This window comes from Solanum pennellii, chromosome 7, assembly GCF_001406875.1.
Source record: "Solanum pennellii chromosome 7, SPENNV200".
NCBI classification, from domain to species: Eukaryota; Viridiplantae; Streptophyta; class Magnoliopsida; order Solanales; family Solanaceae; genus Solanum; species Solanum pennellii.
This window is the reverse complement of record NC_028643.1, coordinates 77,596,795-77,616,410: the sequence shown is the minus strand read 5'-3', so window position 1 is coordinate 77,616,410 and position 19,616 is coordinate 77,596,795. Positions and strand designations below refer to the sequence as shown.

The window sequence follows — 19,616 nt, the reverse complement described above, 5'->3', positions numbered from 1 at the left end:
CAAGTGAAGATGGAAAAGAAATGCTTTTTAGAGCAATTATTCTTTTTCCATTTCTCTATGCTTCTAATCTATCGGAAACAGTCTCTTTACTTTACAGAAATAAGCATTGTGTAACACACGAAATAACAGACATTGGAACTTGATCAATGCATATGTAACTTTCTTTCCCAAAAAAACCCAAACTTTGTTATAAAATATTTTTTACCTATCCTTGTTGTTTCATATGACTGAGTCAGCCATCACATATAGTAGATTTACACTGCTTGATTCCTTTTGAATTAAAAACAATCACAAAATCATGTACCAAGCATCTATGCCTACCCCCCACAAAATAACTGACAAAAAGGGGCAAAGGGTCCATTTGCTAAGTTTAGCTGTTTACCTGTTTCACTACAGTCAGATTCCACTACTTCAGAAAGACTTGTGACCTAAATGCAAAAAGAAGTTCCAACTGATCTACATGAATCTGGAGAAGTCATTACCAAAATTAACAGATCCATGAAGTACAAGAAGTGTACTGAAGCATGGTGTCGCAATTGTAAAAGGAACCAAAAATTGTAGCGCCGGGATCCATAGCTAATGCTTGCAAAATATCTGCTTGTTGGAGACTGCATTACATACACATACAATAAGAAGGTAATAAGCATTAAAATGTTAGTATCAGGTCTACATACCAACTTAAAATGCTCTTTAACAGATAATGGCTTGTAAAATGCAATACTGCAGCACTACTATGTGTCTAAAATTGTCAACTGCTTTCATTTTTAAGCGAGCAAAATATTTTTGACACATGAAAGATGAAAAGGAAAATCACACTAATCATGCAGTGCAAGACATTAGTTTGATATTGAATAAGGTTGCTGCATCAAGAAGTGTAAGTGCAACATGAAATTCTTCAAAGTCCAAGTATAATGATATATATCTATAGCTAAATTGACGGCTTCTTGGATAGCTGAAAGACTGAAAAAAAAACCAAATTTCGACAGGCTCCAGAAGTCGATTTGCTTATTGCAGTTGCTTATGCTTTAAACTCCTTGTGATTTTTTCACTCGTAAAGGTCCAAAGACGTTCTAGTTCAACAATTTCGTCACTGCACTGTGCTATTTAGAATAAGAAATATGTACATCCTAACTAGAGAAACCAGATTTCATAAAGTGATTCCCATTTATCAATTTATAGTGGTAGTCTAATTTTTCACACAGTCTCATGCGCAGAATATCAGTTAAGTTGCTGAAAGATGGAACAAACGGGTCAGGATATAATTTTCCAGTCAAACCTTAACTATATTAACATGTTGAGCTTTTGGTGCGACCACATGCGAATCTTTTTCTACCATATAAAAGAGACATATTTTCATCTGGTGACCACAGACACACAAAATATATATTTTTTAAAACAGGTAACTTCACAGATACACAAAATATTATCGTCATTATAAAAGAATGAGACTATTTAAGTATTTTTTATTAATACGTAATGGTAATGATAATAATTAACAATGCATATTGCAATTACTCTTGCCTCAACTCCTTGAGGAAAGAAGAAATTCTTTGATGTTTCCAGTCGTAAAAGTTCAAACCAGTTTTAATTCAAGAAATCCTAACTCCTAACTAAACAAACAGGATATTCAATAAGAGATTATCCACTCCCAATTATCTATTTATAATGGTTCTCTAATTTGGTATATAGTTTCATCACTCATGTGCAGAAGTCCAGTTAAGTTGCTGAAAGATGGAACTATCGGGTCTGAATATAATTGTCCAGTCAAACCTTAGCTTTATTAACACGGTGAGCTTTTGGTGCAGGCACGTGCAAATCTTTTTATACCATAAAGAGACATATTTTCATTTGGTGGACCATAGATACACAAAAATAGAAATAAATGAGAGATCTTATTTTGACCTGGATAGCGACTAAAATAAGTATAATAAATGAACTTTGAATATGTGTAATATGTGATTTTCAAGCACTAGCTACTAAACTAAAATTTATTCCTGGATAGATGTACTTCTATGTTATTCTGAGACATTCATAACCCTTCCTGTTTTTGTATTCCCAACTTATAAGTAGCTCCTAGCAACTTGAAAGTAACTCATGTATAATCCACGAAGCACTGACCTTCTGGAAATGACGAAAAATTAAGCATTCATCATACTATTTTAGTAAAACTCAAGTTCATATCTCAAAGGGCAGAATCTAAATTTTTGAACTCATTACTGTATTGGGCAGTCTGAATCAGATACTTAGCTAGTAAATTGAATTATGAACCAAAGCAGAAGAAAAAAGCAGATGCCGCAGTTCTGCATAGAAAGAAAAATGACAAGGAAAACTAACAAGCTTCTTGATGGCAAAGGAACTCACATGTAAAAGCTCTTTTAGGTTTTACATAAACTTGATAGCACAAGACACTGATCCTCCATGCCGACTCCGCAGTTGATCTTCAACTTCCTTTTGCTTCTTTAGATCCCCAAAAGGTCTCTTTGAACAAACTATGTTCAGCTTCTCCAAAACTAATGCAATTTCCAGCAAATTTCTTAAAAAAGAAATCTCTGTATCATTACCATGAAAATTGCTGTATTTCACCGTCTTGAGACTAGACAAGAAACAGGGTGGTACAGATCTCGAGCTCCAGTCATCTTCACAAAGGTGTATGCAGGGGTCAAGTCCCTGAATGGTGTCAAAAATAGAAAGAACTCAAGTGAATTGAAATTCTTTTATAAACAAGTCCACAATGCCAAAGGTATCTACCTCAGAAAAATGAAGTGATTGCAACTTTGGCAGACATTGGAGCAGTTCCTTCAATGGTCCAATGGAATGATTTTCAAGTTCCATACTCAACTCCAAATGTGTCAAGCTATAAAATACTGGAAGTCGATCTTTCTCTATATCTGCGATGAAGAGAGACTTTGCCAAGCAACAAGGTGGGATCACAGAAAAGGAAAACGAAAAGACATCAGTACTGCATATTTAGACATTCAACATTCTAGACTCTGATGTAACTGAAGCTAATTTACGTCTTGTTAGTAATTACCTCAATAGCCCTGCTAGATATTCTCGCAGCACTAATCTTGTGTAGCCCTCTAAAGAGCTCAACAGCACGAAAAGCAATTTGATTTCTCTTCTCATACAGAATCGGGATGTGAATTGATGCATTGGCTGAGGGAGATATATTATACAAACATATCTCATTTGAGAGATAACCACTATACTTAAAGAAAGTAAGATTTTCTGCATCAATCTTGATTTTGCAGCCATTTAGATCATCAGTGGAGCCAAAGAAAGGCAAATCATCGATTATCAAACTCTTTAATGAAGAGATTGAAATTGCAACTTGCTTCAAGTTCATCCATTCACAATCTAATATAGCCAACTCCTGAAGCATAGGGCAGCTAGATAACAGCCTCTGGGTTGAGCTATCATCTCGAAATGTGACAAGACATAGGTGCAAGATTTTGAGGAAAGGAAAATAAGTACTAGTAGGTAGTTCCAGAACACAATTCATTTCAAGTTTTAGAGAAGTAAGTGTCTTGCAACTGGAAACACATTGAGGCAACATAAAAGGTTCTTCTACAAAAAGACAGAGATCAAGATCTTCAACATTATGCCTAATAACAGTTGAAAGCCATGAACATACATGAGAGGCACTGAAGCAAACACGGCAGGAAAGGCGAAACTTTTTTATAACTGATTTTTCTCGAAGTTGAAGAAATCTGTGAACAAGGTGCATGAAACTAGTGACCTTCATCGGATAACCAAAAACCCTACTTGAGTAGAGAAATGAGTCATCAAAGTCAATGTTTTCAACACAAGTCCAAAGATTCTTCCACCTTGTTGAAAGTATACATGTGCCCACAACATCTCTGGTAGGAAGATATGAAAGAATGTGAAGAAGAATGGAATCAGGTAAATTACTGATCTCATCTTCTCCGCCTTCAGGGTTATGCACTTCCAAAGCAGTATGCCGTTTGAAGCTGTTAATTGTGTGCCACCTACTTCCTGGGCGGGGAAAAAGCAGTTAGTAGGCGGAACTTAGCAGTAAAGAAATAGAAATGGGCAAACACAAAGACAAGTTGAAGCATAAGATCCTCGTTAGTTAACGTGTGGAAACCAAACTAAAGAAACTAGGATCTGTAACACCATCAATGAATTACTAAGCGCAACAATCAAAGTATTTAAAACTTTGTAAAACCATTTAAATCCTAGAAATGATACATATCCATTATCAGCCTATTGCATTAGAAGTCTCACGAATGAATCATGCCCTTCAACTGAAATTGACCCTCTTCCCCAAGACCCCAAACAGAAGGAGGACACAACATGATCGATACGTGATAATATCGACATTAAAATAAACCCATTTGGTCATTGTTCGACTGAGCTTAGGGGTAATTTATTCAATCCAAGATTTCAGTTGAGACAAAGGCCAGCTTAGCTGAGCCGAGGGGCAAGTCAGCCCAAACAATGAGACAAAGGCCAGTTCAACTGAGTTGAAAACAACACCTCTACACCTTCCGTCAGCCTATCAACACGATAATGATTTTGAGTCTTCACGACAAGAAGTTAAGCTTAAATGAGTCTGAATCAATTAGATTAGCATGACTTTGATCATACCTTTAGCTAACTAAACCCAGGGAACTACGTCGTAGAATTTATCAAGGTCCAAGTTACCATGGAAAAAGTTACTGTGTTTGCCAAGTCCGAAGAAACCTATAATAAAGGATCTAGTAGGAACAAAATAGTTACTTGATACAATAACTATCAATTATCCCCATGATATGTGGACATGATCCACTTATAGAAAACTCAAGGAGCAAGTCTAGAAGAATATGAAAAAGATAGTCAGGGTAGCTTAATTTACTTTTCTAAATCTATAATATATATAAAATGATCGACAACTTTTACAGTAGGTAATCAGCCATCCGAAAGATCACACCACAACTTTTATTATCCTTTTTTGTCAATCCAATTTAATGCAGTTTATTTTAGCTCAATTCCTGCTTTCATGTTATATCCAGGTTTCGCATCTTTTAAAGCTTTCCTGAAAGTTCAAGCACTTGCACCTTGTTTGGAAGGTTGTTGTCCATTGTAATATTGTATTGTTAGCTCAAATACAAGGTTTGTTTTGACTAAGTTTTATCATTCGTGTTGTTAAATCCATCATTAGGTAACGGCGAAATGTCCCATTTACTGCAACGACCGATTTGGTGACATCTTTACTTTTTATTATACATTCTCGTTTCTCCTTTATCTTCAGTTTTTATAGTAGTTCTACCCTGTTGTGCCATAGCTTTCTTGTAGGTTTGTACTTCAAATTATTCATGTGTGACATTATATAACGACAAAGAACGATACAATCCATCCAATCGTTGTATTCATTAAAACAATAAAACAATAGAGTACGATATATTATGAAACAATACGTAACAAAATCCAAGTAGAGTGTAAATAACATTAATTAGCTTCTACGCAAGTGGTGCAAGTTGAACTTGCTAGTATTTACCCTTAAGAGCGCCATTAGAGTCCCACGATGATTCAGGAAATGGGTTGTCTACTTGTTAGTAAAATTATACGGTTGAGTTACACCTAACGTTAATTTTCTTTACATGATACTTAGAGCTAGACCCATTACTACTCTTATTTTACCTGATGTTGGGCTCCTATGACATGTTATCCATGCTACACCCGTTTGGACTTGAGTATGCGTTGGTGTTAGAGTCAATCCACATTGATTGAGGGAATGAATTTTTTTTTCTTGAACAATCCTCGCATTATGACTTATGAGCTAACTTTTGGAGTAAGGCCAAATGTCCATTTCTAATAAACAGGTAGATGAGCTAACTTTTGGAGTTAGGCCAAATGTCCATTTCTAGTAAACAGGTAGAGACTTTCCCATGTGGATCATCGCAAACCTTGGGAATCATTAATATGTGATTCGACTACACGACACAACTAAGCCTGGTGTCCTAGAAACTTTCTTTTGAATCAGTAGTCATCTTAGCCAACAAAAGATCAGATGTATACCAACAACAACAACATAGCAAGTGTGATCCCACAACTAACGGATATGTTGTTTCTGAAAGACCCGCACATTGTTTCTGAACAATCCTCGACTCAAGCAGCCCATAACAAAGCCATTCGGAAAGGAAATAATCAAGGTAAAGAAGACATAACAAGTAATATGCAGAACATTAAATAGTAGCTACAGCAACATAATGCAATAACCCTAAGCACTGAAAGCAATCGATAATAACAAAAAACTACGAGAACAGTGATGATACTACTGATAACTATATGTACACAAAGAGAAACCAAAATCAGAAAGTGTCGAATCAAAAAGAGATTTCACACCCAAAAAAAATCGAATAAAGTGACAATACCAAAAGATAAATATAACTACGTTTGATACATCAACGACATCAGAAGCCATAACCACAAAACGGAAACCGAAAGAGGTTACGATACAGTAAAGAAGATAAGTGAAAAGGAGCTCACTAGAAACGACAGTGGCCATTTGAGGAAAGAACTCGGAGACCGAAGCTTTTGGTTGCAAAAGTAGACAGTAAATATGGAACCACGGCGACCTGTGACCTCCGTTACCGGCGAAATTTGATCATCGGAGAAGTACTGAACACGACCATCCCGACTCTGTGTCACTTGTGAGTTGTGTGTGTAAAATGTGAATAGTCTTTTCAGTTGCAGTGATGGGAGGCACGTGCTCTCACGTGACCCCCAAATCGTGTATTGCCACGTGGCAAATCCTACTTCCTACATGTGGATGGACCTTATTTGGTATTTTTGTTTATTTTTTTTTAATGACGACTGAATGAATTTTGAAGAGAGAAAAAAGTAAGTATACTTGTCGACGAAATATGAATCGAAAATTGAACCTTGATATACCCAGAACAATACATTTTTGTTATCACGAGATGTATTGGCAGCCGCCAATTATTTGATTGGATGAAATTTGAAATGGGTGCACTTGACGATATGAATTATTTAAAAAATAAACGTATTCGTTCTGTAGGAGATCTTTTACAAGATCAGTTCAAAATTATATCTGAACGTGTATTTTACTTCAAAGAAAATTGAAATATTGTGAGTACAAAAAAGTTTTACTTGAAAATTAAAGTTGAAAAATTTTCTTTAATAATAACAAATTTAGTGTAGACTTAACAACAAAGTTTTGAGGGTATGATATACATAGAGCTTGCATCTATGTTAAGAAGTCATTTTTCATAAATTTCAACTAAAAGAAATATTAATGATGCAATAAAATAGAATAAAATAGAACAACAAACATCTAATAAACAAGTGAAGCAACAAATACTAATACAACATTGCAGAGAAAGTAACTATATATATGATAACCTAAATAATACCACTAAGAGTACGTCAATATTCAATTACATACTATTATAATTTCCGATTTTCATACTTTTGTTTTTAAAATCACATCATTCGTCATCTTGAAACTATGACATGTCATGTATAATCATTACATCTTCAAGTTTCTTTTTGACTTATCTCTATCATTTCCTAATTGTTGCTATATTTAATATCTCACACCTCTTCACTAGTCAATCTCACACCTTATTTTGACATGTCTGAAACATCTCGATCCGACTTCACTCGTATGCAAAAACTAATAAAAAATAGGACGACATATCATGTATATTCACAACTCCAAGTTCTTGTTATATTTAACCTCTCACACGTCTTTGTCTTCACTAGTCAATCTCACACCTCCTCTTGACATGTCTGAAACATCTTTGATCATTTAACCTCTCACCTGTCTCTACTAGTCAATCTTACACCTCCTTTTGACATGTCTGAAACAACTTTAATCATTTAACCTCTCGCGTGTCTTCACTAGTCAATCTCACACTTCCTCTTAACGTGTCTGAAACATCTTGATCTGACTTCACTCATACACAAAAACTAATAAAAAATAGGACAAATATTTGTCATGAAACATCTTTGATCATTTAACCTCTCACGCATCTTTAATAGTCAATCTCACACCTCCTCTTGACATGTCTGAAACATTTTTGATCATTTAAACTCTCACATGTCTTTACTAGTCAATCTCACACCTCCTTTTGATATGTCTGAAACAACTTTGATCATTTAACCTCTCACGTGCCTTCACTAGTCAATCTCACACTTCCTCTTAACATGTCTGAAACATCTTGATCTGACTTCACTCATAAACAAAAGCTAATAAAAAATAGGACAAATATTTGTCATGAACATCTTTGATCATTTAACCTCTCACGCGTCTTCAATAGTCAATCTCGCACTTTTTCTTGTCATGTATGAAACATCATGATCCGACTTCGCTCATATACAGAAACTAATAAAAAAAGGACAAATATTTGTTATGCAAAATAGAAAAAGCTGCGCATCCGGGGAATCGAACCCTGGTCAGTACCGTGGGAGGGTACTGTGATACCACTACACCAGATGCGCTTTTGTGCTGCACTTGAGCCTCTCTAAGTATACAATATATAACACATGTAAAATGGATATACTATTTTATTAGTTTCAATAATAATATAAATTAACGTTTTTTAAACAATTGATATTACACTCATAATAAAATAGCATCTTAAAGGAAGTCACTTTTTTAGGTGGGAAAGGAATAGGGGAATCAATACAATGAGACTCGAACTTTCACCACTAAAGTGAAGGTGTGAACAATTCTTTTGAGCTATATGTCGCATGTACATTGTGAATTATACTGCATAAGAATTTATACTCGATTTTAAAAAGTTATTTCAAAATATTAAATATTGTTTTTTTTTAAAATTTTGCTACCTTATAAATCAATATGTTTTTTTATTATCATATTATCATCGTGTATTAACATCTAATATACAATATGAATTAAATGTTGAAAAAAACTAATTTATACGAAAAAAATATATTAATCGATTGATAATTTTTAGGGGTCATTTGATTGATAAGTCAATTGATAGTATTTTGGGATAATTGTATATAATAGCAAATTAATAACCTAAAATAAATGGAGTAGTTAGGGTTTGATTTAATTGTGCTCCATAGAAAACGTTTGCCAAAATTTGCCAGTTGCCTCTCTCTCAAAAATCTCGCTCGCCACTCTCTCATTCTCGCTCCAATCTCTCGCTCGATTCCTCACTTTTTATACAAGCACAAGTGTATAAAAACTGTTTCTATTTGTATAAAGCAGAGAAAATTGTATAAATACGTATATTTTTGTTCCCCTTTCTCCCCTCTTCCAGGTCTCGCTTGCAGCCCGCGCCTTTCTCACTTATACAAACAGAAGCGAAATGTATAAATTGTATTTCTGTTTGTATAAAGCGTGAGAAAATTGTATATACACATGCAAGTACATATATTTTCGTCCTATACACTTATAATTATACAATAAAAATACCCCCTGCCCAGTTTCTTTTGCCTTTCTCTTTTTCTCGTTTTATACAAATTCAAATTTGTATCTAATTTTTCTCTTTCTCGTTTTATACAATTCGATTCAATTGTGTATTTCCTGTCCAAGTTTCTTTTATCTTTCTCTTTCTTATTTTATACAAATTCAAATTGTATATAATCGTTCTATACACTTATAATCATACAATTCGTTTATACAATTCTCTGCCCAAGTGTCTTTTTCTTTCTCGTTTTATACCATTCGCTTCAATTATATATGTATAACGAATTACACAGTTTCTATGTTTGCTATGGAGCGCAATTATGCAAACTTTGCTATAGCATACAAATATAAATTTTTTGTTTGCTAAATGTGAAAGTTGCCCTATAAAATATGAGATGTTCTATCATATTTGGTACAATTTTAATTTTGTGAAATTAACAATTATGCACATACCAATTGTCTTATTAATTTTATATTACTATATAATTTAGATTTAGAAAATGCGTGGTCACTATTATGGAATCAACAAAATAGACACTTGAGAAGAACTTCTTAAATAAATAAAAAAATAATATTATATTTACAAGCTTTTGTTTCATATTCTTTTTTTTTATGGAAAAAGGGTCTGATATACCCCTCAACTTTGTCATTTGGAGCTGATATAGCCCTTGTTATGAAATTGGCTCATATATACCCCTACTTATAAACAAATGGCTCACATATACCCTTTTCCTCTAACGGAAATGAAAAAAAAGATAATTTTGATCTAACTTTTTATTATTTTTTCTACAATATATAATCCCACAAGAGTAAATTTAATCCTCGTCAAACATATTTTTTTGATTTTTTTTGTTTCAATGACTAATTTAGAATTATTATTTTGATAATCAAATTTATTTATGTTTCACTAATATTCTTGTAAAACTTATTGTAGATGTCCAAATTTTTTTCTTCGAATACAAAAATCAAATTACAATATAGACAAAAAAAATAGTTTGAATTTTTTTCTTTAAACAAAGGAATAAAAGAAAAAAACAAAATAAGAATAAGAAACTCAAATAATTATAATAAAAGAAGTCAAAAAATAATTTATGTATTAAAAAAATTAAAATATACCTTGAACTTTGATAGAAGAATCATATATATCCCTAAATAATTTTTTAAAAAATTAAAAGTAATAAATATAAATTTAAAACTAATTTTTTTAACTTCCGTTAAATGAAGGGTATATGTGAGCCATTTTGTAACGGCAGGGGTATATGTGAGCCGTTTGTATAACGGTAAGGGCATATATGAGCCACTTTCATAACGAGGGGTATATCAGCTCCAAATGACAAAGTTGAGGGGTATATCAGACCCTTTTCCCTTTCTTTATTTCTTTAAGTGATTAGAGTCGTTACTATCATGTAGTCCTATGAAAAAGTAAGGTCAACATCAATATTTATTTGCAAGATTTTTTAATTTATAAAATATCGTAGAGTAATTTCGAAGTGATATAGATAAAGATGATTTTTTTTTGTTAAAGAGGAAAAACATGATATTTTTACCAAATAAGTTTAAACAGTTGACATTTGAACAATAGACTCTAATCTTAGTACTTTTGTAGATTAATAAATTCTTCGGTACAAATTTATTTTTTCTAAATAATCTCTAATATTATTTTTTGAGGGTCATTCTAAAAAGAACTTACAGATTCCCGTTAATTTAATAATTTTTATTAAATATTTAAAAACATCTTTAAATTCAGTCTAAATTCTTATTTTTATTTTTGAATTAATGACAGTTTTAACAAGCTAAGCTTAAATACATTTCTAAATCTTCGTCATATTTAAGAATGTTTTCAATACTTTTCTTGATTTTTTAGTAAGAGTGTCATGCTTTTACTAGAGTTTGTAATCACTGCTATGTCAAGTGATAGATCAGAGATGTATTTAAGTTTAATTACTCAAGTAGAGAAGTGATTTTAAGACAATCAATAGTTTAAAAACGAAACTAATAATTTGAATCAATTATATTTGTCTCTTAATCCGTATTATACTAATCAAATGCTCGTAAATTAAAAATAATTTCTAGGTAATCAATACAAATATTACTAAAATAAATATAAGTACATCATATTCAACATTGAACATGATAAACATGACCATTAATTAATCTGGTCCCTCTTTATGATTGTGGCCTGTGGGACCGAATTTACCCACAAGATTTATAACCCGACCCAACACTTTCCGGGTCCCATCTTGTTCGGATTTTTATAATTTTCGTTTAGATTCAGCAACTCACAAAAATAAATAAAAATTTGCAACACATACAGTGCTGGTACCGCTTGAAACGCCTGCGGGAACTACACACATCAACTCTCCCGCAGATACAGCTGAATCCTCCCAATTCTCGAGGCATCGATAAGAAATTCCATTGATATTCAGCATTTCTATCAGTTTTTCTTCGTCGGAGATTTTGCAGATCTGTTAGTTGATTCATACATTAGCGGTATTAGCTTTGCCGTTTTTGTGGAAAGCTCAATAATCATGGTGTCCACGTCTAAGATCAAATCCGTTGACTTTTACAGGTTTCTTCTCGTTTTTTTCAATTTTTTGCTCGCGTTTGTGTGTTTTTGTTGTTTAGATTGTTGTATAGACTTGTTTTATTGTTTATTGCAGGAAAATTCCTCGAGATTTGACTGAGGCATCATTATCTGGTGCTGGATTGTCCATTGTAGCAGCACTTTGCATGATGTTTCTCTTTGGAATGGTTAGAACTCAAAAATTTTCACATTCATTAGTGAATTAAGTTCAATTGTTGAAGCAAAATCTCTACTAGCTCTAAGATAGATATGTTATCCTAAATTATGCTGCAGTTACATCGGTATTGTTACATTTGGTTTTGAGTCATGTAATCAGAAGTAATGGTAATTGGTGATTGTGTTTATTACTTGTAGGAAATAAATAACTATTTGACAGTGAGCACTACCACATCTGTTGTTGTTGATAAGAGTTCTGATGCGGAATTCTTACGAATTGATTTTAATATGAGGTAAGATTCTGAAACATTTAGGGAAAGGATATTCAATTTCCTTTTATTTTTCTGTAATACCGTCTACTTGATGCATATGCCAAAGATAGATATTATCCATCTCTAAGATGGATTCGCTTTTGTTTAACATTCTTTCATACGTGTTTTTTGTTAACCACAAATGATGAGATTATATGTGAAAAGAAGTAAAACTGGGTGATAGCAAGCAGTTGATTACATATTAATGAAGCACTTTGCTGGAATTTTTTATGTCAGCATGATACAACTGTTTGGGAGTCTTTCTTGTTTCTGTTCATATTGTTTCAGATGTCTCATGTTTTCTCATTTTGATTTTCAAGTCATGAATTCCCTTCTATGATGTTGTATTAACCATGCAAGCCATTTCTTTCAGTTTGTCCATAACACTTGCTGAACTTGTGTTGCAGTTTCCCGGCATTGTCTTGTGAATTTGCATCAGTGGATGTGAGTGATGTCTTAGGAACAGTAAGTTTCAACTTTTTTCGTACGGTCTCTAGAATGTGGTGGTAAAGAATGCCTAAAATAATTTTCTCTATCTAGAAATTTAGTTAAGAACTTCTTATGAGGCACTTGTTTTAGAATACCTATTCAATTTTTGAAAATATGTCCTGTTCAATTATGCTGTGTGTTTCATTTGTTCTTGATCCCTTTTGTCCCTATCTAGTCTATTGTCCTTGGCCACTCTGAAACAATGTGTTCCTTTCACATTGGCTATTTCTACTTGCATCCTGCTCATAAAAGGAAGGTGGGGGGGGGGGTTACTGGAGCATGATCACCAATTGAACTTCTGTTGGGGAACATGCAGCTGTTCTCCATGTAGGCATGATCCTAGCTAACGAACTGCCTTAGTAGAATATAACTTTTTTTAGATGGCCAATAGGCAAGGTGCAACTAGTTCTGTAAAGTGGGTTGTCCCCTCCAGCTGATGCTTTAAAGTCCATTATTGTATATTAACCTTTTATAACTCAGTTTTTAGGATTGAGGTGGTCTTTGGGGCTCTATACTTCTAGGAGCTATTCTCTTGTATTTGTTGTATGCTGCACTTCTTCTTTCTCCTTAATGCTTGGCCCTAGTGGGAGGTGTCGGATGAGTAGTGTACTTTTTTTTTTGGATAAATATGAGTAGTGTACTTTTAATTACTCAATACGCTTGTTTTCCCGAGATAGTTTTGGAATCAATACAATTCTTGTTTGAAAGGCTGTGGATATTCATGAAGAAGAGATTTTCTTAGGGCCCACAGGGGATATGTATCTTATGTTGATATTCCGCAATTAGTGTTCAAAAATATGTTTTCATTACTGGTCAGTTGTGACATTATTGATTATTCTGCTACAAATCGCCTAGTGAACTGGCTATTGACAAATGATGCAAAATTGTCCCTATGATTCTAGTTGTGCATATATGTCATAACATCATGCAGTTTGATGTTTACCCATTAGCTTTTGTTTCTCCCAAATTTTTTTAGTGTTTAACAGATTTGTACATGTTAATTAATCTCAGAATAGGTTGAACATAACCAAAACAGTACGCAAGCATTCCATTGACAAAAACTTGAGACCTACTGGCTCGGAGTTCCATTCAGGCTCAACTGCAACAGAACTCAAACATGATGCGGAAGATGATGAGGAATATGGTGAAGGGTCTGTTTCCTTAAATGGACACAGTTTTGATAGAGTTTCTCACCAGTGAGTTATTAGCTATACACTAGTCATCTGTTTTCACTCCATTAATGTTCATCTCTTTATCCTTATACTTATCAACACTCTTTTTTGCAGTTTCCCAATTTTGGTTGTAAATTTCTTTGCTCCTTGGTGCTATTGGAGCAACCGGCTGGTATTTATCTATTCAACCAAACTGCTACATTCCTCACTTCTTTTTCTGGTGTTAGGCTAAGTTAAACAGAAAGTCTTTAAGATATATATGACTTGCTTTGCTACTAAGAAGTGTGGATTTGCTGTCTGAGGATGGGTTATTGATGTCCTATCTTTCTCATAGTGATCGGGAAACAGGATAATTGAGGGTTTTGTGTATCAATATGCACTTACCAGTGTCCTACTTTTAATAGCTAATAAGAATCGGGGCAAAAAGATAGCGTACTACTTTTAATAGCTAATAAGAATGGAAACCAGATTATATAATTAAATATACAGTAGCTTTACTAGCTATAGTTTAATAAAAGGTCTTAGATCTGGCAGTTATCTATGATAGGAAAGTAGTTAAGCAATGTGTTTATAGCTAAAATGAAGAACTCTAATTTTATGACTCTTAAGTCCTAATTTCTATCCCCAGAAAGTATGAACAAAGGATTCCTGTAGTCCTAAATTAGAAGCAACCTAAAATTCTAAGAGTAACCTCCTCATAATGGGCAATGAATTTAGGGAACCACCAGCGAAGGAAACAAAGTATACAGGCTGGATTCTGCTGAGTCTAATATCTACGACTGAATAAAGAACTGAGAGAGAAAATTTTAGTCTTGGTTACTTACAGTTTTTTTTCTCTGTCTGGTGGACATGTTCAAAGAATGCACAACAAGAAGTATTTATGCTAATTTAGAAGAGTACTACACCAACAACATACCCAGTGAAAGAACTCCAAGATGCTTTGTAGCTCAGACTCTTCTAAAATGTTGCAGCTTCCGTGCGGATCCTTAAAAAATTTACTACTTTTGGAGGATAGTCGACATTTTGAAGAGTCTGAGCAACATAGCCAAGATGTGAGATATCCTAATAGAATGAACACAGAGCATTCTCTCAGCTGAGAGAACTCCAAGATGTGCGATCATCAGAGGAAAAAAGATGAAAAAATGGAAGCAACTTATGTTTAGATGGGGTTTCAACTCAAATATGTTCTCTTAAGGCTATTTGTTCGGTTAGCCTCTGCTAACCTTTCCCCTTTAGATAGATTAGATACCTTTATGGATTTTGTCATCTTTTTAATTCTATAAGTTTTTGTGTATTCTGAGCTGAGAAATCCTCTTTTGTTGTAATCTTTGCATCCACTCAGAAATCCTCTTTTGTTGTAATCTTTGCATCCACTGGATGCTTTTAATGACAATTCACTTCTCAAAAAAAGAAAAAAATTATAGTTGACCGATGGATTGATTTTCCATAGAACCCCTGTTCCCTCTAGAATAGCTTATTTTCTTTTTCTTTTTTCTGAAAATAATTTTCCTGTTGTCTCAGAAACCTTCATGGGAGAAAGCAGCCAATATTATAAGAGAGAGGTCCTCTTTGTTGCTTTTATACTTTTTACAGCTTCTACCTGAAACAGTATATGCTGAACTCCATCTCATGTCCGAATGGAGTTTCTAGCAATTCCCTGCTGATATGCTGATTCTAGCTTTCATTTTGCAATCATTTTCAGATATGACCGGGAATCGGATGGGCGTATTCTTGTGGCAAAAGTTGATTGCACTGAAGAAGTTGATTTGTGTAGAAGGTATTACTTGTGTGAAAAATTACTGGTTTAGTGGAAGCTTATTGCTGAACCTGTTCGGTAAAACCTTTTTGTCACCAAAAAATTACAATTTTGATTTAATCATCTTTGTTTCTGTGTTCAAGAAAAGACGATTAATCTAATTGTTTCCTCACAATCTAAAAAATGGAGAAGAGCAACTGAGCTTCAAATCCTTGATTACACATGTCTGGTGGATTCTCAAACTATGAGAGGCTCAGTTAGTTTAGGGGATAGTATTAATGTTACCTCAGCTATCACAGACCTAATACTCAATCTACCTCTTCCTTCAATTCAATTTCTCAATTGCTGCAGTGTTGATTGGTTGAACCGTGACAGTGAACTTGCAAAAAAATAGATATGACCTGACTAAAGGAGGAGATTAGGTTGGACTTTATACTATATGCTTTAGTAAGGAGTCCTTGTGTGTCCCACAAGTAGTTTGATGAAAGTGCTTAGAGTTGTCTTGACTAATGTTCTTTTGGTTTATGAGTTTCTTACTATGATTTCATTTTTATCCGTATGCCTAATAATCATCTAATAATAAATTTTCAGGAATCACATACAAGGGTATCCCTCCATTCGCATCTTCAGAAAAGGATCCGATGTTAGGTAAGCCATTACCTTATCTTTATCACTTATCAACTTGCACTACTACTAATTAAAATTCAAAATTGTTTAATGTCCTTCATATTTTTTTGGTTTGACTATGATCCCAAACCATCTTAAATTCAAAAAGAAAAAGAGAAAATCTCCTGTTAGTTCTTATTACGTTGTTAACTATAGGCTGTTGTTGTGTGACTACGTCACATCAATGCTAAGGTGTTAGATTTTCCAGCATGATAACAGGTGCACTTGATATTTTATATTTGACCCCTTTCCGAAAGTTTTGAACCTTATCAGCGCAACTTTTGGCCATGTAAAGTGTACTGAAATTCCTCTTCTTCACCATTCTATCTTTTGCCTTCTCTTTTAATCTCTATCTGCTTCTACTTTTCATGCTGAAAATTTTGAGCAGCTTGATCACTTTGTTGAAGTTCTTATCTCTACCCCTTGTGAGTTATAAGCGTAGTAACCCTTGTTAAAGTTGCTAGAAGCGTTCCAATTTCTGAATAATTATAGCTGTACATTACCCAGTGTTTGGATGGTGGAGGTAAAAACTAAAAAGGAAAGTAGATAGGTCAGTGTTTGTTAACTTAACATCATTTCAACTTTGATATTTGGCCCATGTACTTGGAAGTTTAATGAATTCATTTTTTTTTTTAAAGCCTAAATCTCATTCGCATGGTTCTTATAATGTATTATTGTTTACTATGCTTGCCATGCAGAGACGATCACGGACACCATGATCACGAGTCATACTATGGGGATCGTGATACAGATAGCTTAGTCAAGGTGAGAACTATTGGGCTTGAATAAGGAAAAGAAGAAAACATTAAAAGAGGAAAACTTAAGGATGGTTAAGATTGAGAAAAAAAACAGAGCTGGTCCACTTCATGCTTCCTTTTTGCAATCACAGGGCACAACTGTTTGTACTGTTTTTTCACAATGCAATGCGGGCAGTTGTGTTGCATTAGATGTTATTGTATCATTTGTATCATGCCATTGAGATGACTGGTATATTTATTCTTCTGCAGATGATGGAAGATTTGGTTGCACCTATCAAGCTGGATTCTCAAACGATTACTTCGGATAATTCGTCTACCAAGCTGGAAACTGGCTTGAAAAGACCTGCTCCTGTAACTGGAGGATGCAGAATAGAAGGTTTTGTACGTGTTAAGAAGGTACGCAAGTTATTGATGGCAGCCAGTAAAAATTAAGTGCCCCTGCAACTCAAACCTAAAAAACACAAGGATGATGCTGGAGACGATATGAAATATGATATGTTTTAAGTAGTTTGAAATATAAACGTGGGCAGTAAGATTGTTGAAGTGCTCATGCATTGTTGTCTTGCTACTCTTAAATATTTGACAAAGTAATATATCCATTTATGTTATGTACTGTTCAGGTTCCTGGCAACCTTGTCATATCAGCTCGTTCAGCTGCTCATTCATTTGATGCTTCTCAGATGAACATGTCACATGTAATTTCTAGCTTTTCATTTGGTAAGACAATTACTCCGAAGGTTATGAGTGATATCAAAATACTGCTACCACATTTGGGTCGAAGCCATGATAGGTTGAATGGTAACTCATATGTTACTAATCCAAGAGATTCCACAGAAAATGTTACTGTAAGCTCCTACTCACCTACTATATTCGCACTCTTTTTTTTTTGGAGAAGTAATTGTTGAATTATGTGACCATCTCAACATTTGGGTTCCTATTTTTGTGGGTTAATGGTGATTGGTCTCTTTGTTTGGTCTTGGGAAATCCTTGCCTCTTGAGCTTGCTTTTGAGGTTGAGTTAGGTCCAATATCCATTTTCTTACAAGTGATATTTTATAAATGATAAAGTAACACTAAGACAGTGCATTAAAATTGCCAAGTGTTCAAAAAGCACCAATCTTTTATAAATTTAAATGTTATAATTTTACATTTTGCTGCTTTTACCGACTCCGATCTATAAAATCTTACGGAAGTATAAAGAAATCTCAATTCTCAGTCACTGTTTCGTCTGCTCTCCACAAGTTTTTGGGTGCACTTTTATGATATTTTTCAGCTGGTACATTAATAAAGAGTTTCAAGGATGACCAGAAAACCTAGCTCACCTTTTATCTTTATTGCAGATTGAACATTTTCTTCAAGTGGTGAAAACAGAGGTGATGACAAGATCGTACAAATTAGTTGAGGAGTACGAGTACACAGCACATAGTAGTTTGGTTCATAGTCTTCATATACCAGTAGCGAAATTTCATTATGAGCCATCACCAATGCAGGTGTTGCATCAGTACATTTCGTGATTATGTGATAGAGCTTAATACATCTTATTTTGGTTTCTTATTCTTATTATTTGTCCTTTGCTATCAGGTCTTGATTACAGAAAATCCCAAGTCCTTTTCACATTTTCTTACCAATGTCTGCGCTATTATTGGTGGTGTTTTCACGGTCAGTCTCTCCTACTTGCCTCTCCCGTTGTTTCACACCGTCATTCCCTGCTAACAACTTTCTCTGGGCTTTCATTTGTGTCATCTTTATTGAAACTTCCCTACATTCGTTCTTTTTGGGTGGCATAGGTTGCCGGCATACTGGACTCGATTCTGCACAACACAATGAGAATGGTGAAAAAAGTTGAGCTAGGAAAGAATTTTTGAGGAGAGTAGTCTGATGATAGAAATTTAGTTTGTGCACTATAATTATACGCTTTAAAATTATACTATATTAAGATATTCTCTTCGTTTACAGCAAGTCTTGAAAACATTTTTCTTGCATCAGGAGTTCTGGTGATCTGCACCAAATATATTAGTAAATTTCTCTTGCACGCGCTTTAATTTGTGGAATATGTTAGCCGCTCTAATTTGTTCCAAAATACTTTTGCTTTTTAAGTGTCAAAGTACATGATCTAACCTATGTGTGTCAAATGGACGGGTTGGGTTGAAATTAGAAATATTATAATGGGTTAAATAGAAATCAGGTTGAGTTTTGACCCGCCCAAGTTTATTTTGGGCTCAAATAGGCAAAAAACGGGTTGGGTCTTGACTCGATCAATCTCAATAATTTAATGTATTGATATGTAACTCAAAGGTAAAAACCACGACCTACATC

At 34.1% G+C, this 19,616-nt stretch overlaps 2 protein-coding genes and 1 non-coding gene across 3 annotated transcripts; 1 reads left to right on the top strand and 2 right to left on the bottom strand.

Annotated features, from left to right (window-relative positions):
- LOC107025452 (F-box/LRR-repeat protein At4g14103) lies at nt 1-6,673 on the bottom strand. The gene is made up of 5 exons (XM_015226239.2): nt 6,493-6,673; nt 3,032-3,996; nt 2,749-2,904; nt 2,362-2,667; nt 1-608 (listed from the first exon to the last, which is right to left on the bottom strand). Exons 1-4 carry the CDS (start codon nt 6,509-6,511, stop codon nt 2,383-2,385), a joined length of 1,425 nt encoding a protein of 474 aa, XP_015081725.1. The 5' UTR covers nt 6,512-6,673; the 3' UTR covers nt 1-608; nt 2,362-2,382.
- Nucleotides 6,674-8,398: 1,725 nt separating this feature from the next.
- On the bottom strand, nt 8,399-8,469 carry TRNAG-CCC. The gene has a single exon. It is a non-coding gene; the product is annotated as a tRNA-Gly (tRNA).
- A 3,220-nt stretch (nt 8,470-11,689) lies between these two features.
- On the top strand, nt 11,690-19,342 carry LOC107026441 (protein disulfide isomerase-like 5-4). Its single transcript, XM_015227405.2, has 15 exons — nt 11,690-11,978; nt 12,070-12,160; nt 12,348-12,442; nt 12,868-12,925; nt 13,961-14,145; nt 14,236-14,293; nt 15,643-15,683; nt 15,824-15,898; nt 16,469-16,525; nt 17,242-17,308; nt 17,551-17,697; nt 17,922-18,146; nt 18,641-18,790; nt 18,882-18,959; nt 19,088-19,342. The coding sequence occupies exons 1-15, from the start codon at nt 11,938-11,940 to the stop codon at nt 19,163-19,165; spliced, it is 1,446 nt and encodes a 481-aa protein (XP_015082891.1). The 5' UTR covers nt 11,690-11,937; the 3' UTR covers nt 19,166-19,342.
- The last annotated feature ends 274 nt before the right edge of the window (nt 19,343-19,616 follow it).

Coding starts and splice junctions, on each gene's coding strand:
- LOC107025452 (XM_015226239.2), bottom strand. Junction 2,905..3,031: donor TATCTAGCAGGGCTATTGAG/GTAATTACTAAC, acceptor TGCTTGGCAAAG/TCTCTCTTCATCGCAGATAT. Junction 2,668..2,748: donor AATCACTTCATTTTTCTGAG/GTAGATACCTTT, acceptor GACACCATTCAG/GGACTTGACCCCTGCATACA.
- LOC107026441 (XM_015227405.2), top strand. CDS start 11,938: ATGGTGTCCACGTCTAAGATCAAATCCGTTGACTTTTACAG. Junction 12,161..12,347: donor TGATGTTTCTCTTTGGAATG/GTTAGAACTCAA, acceptor TATTACTTGTAG/GAAATAAATAACTATTTGAC. Junction 18,791..18,881: donor ATGAGCCATCACCAATGCAG/GTGTTGCATCAG, acceptor CTTTGCTATCAG/GTCTTGATTACAGAAAATCC.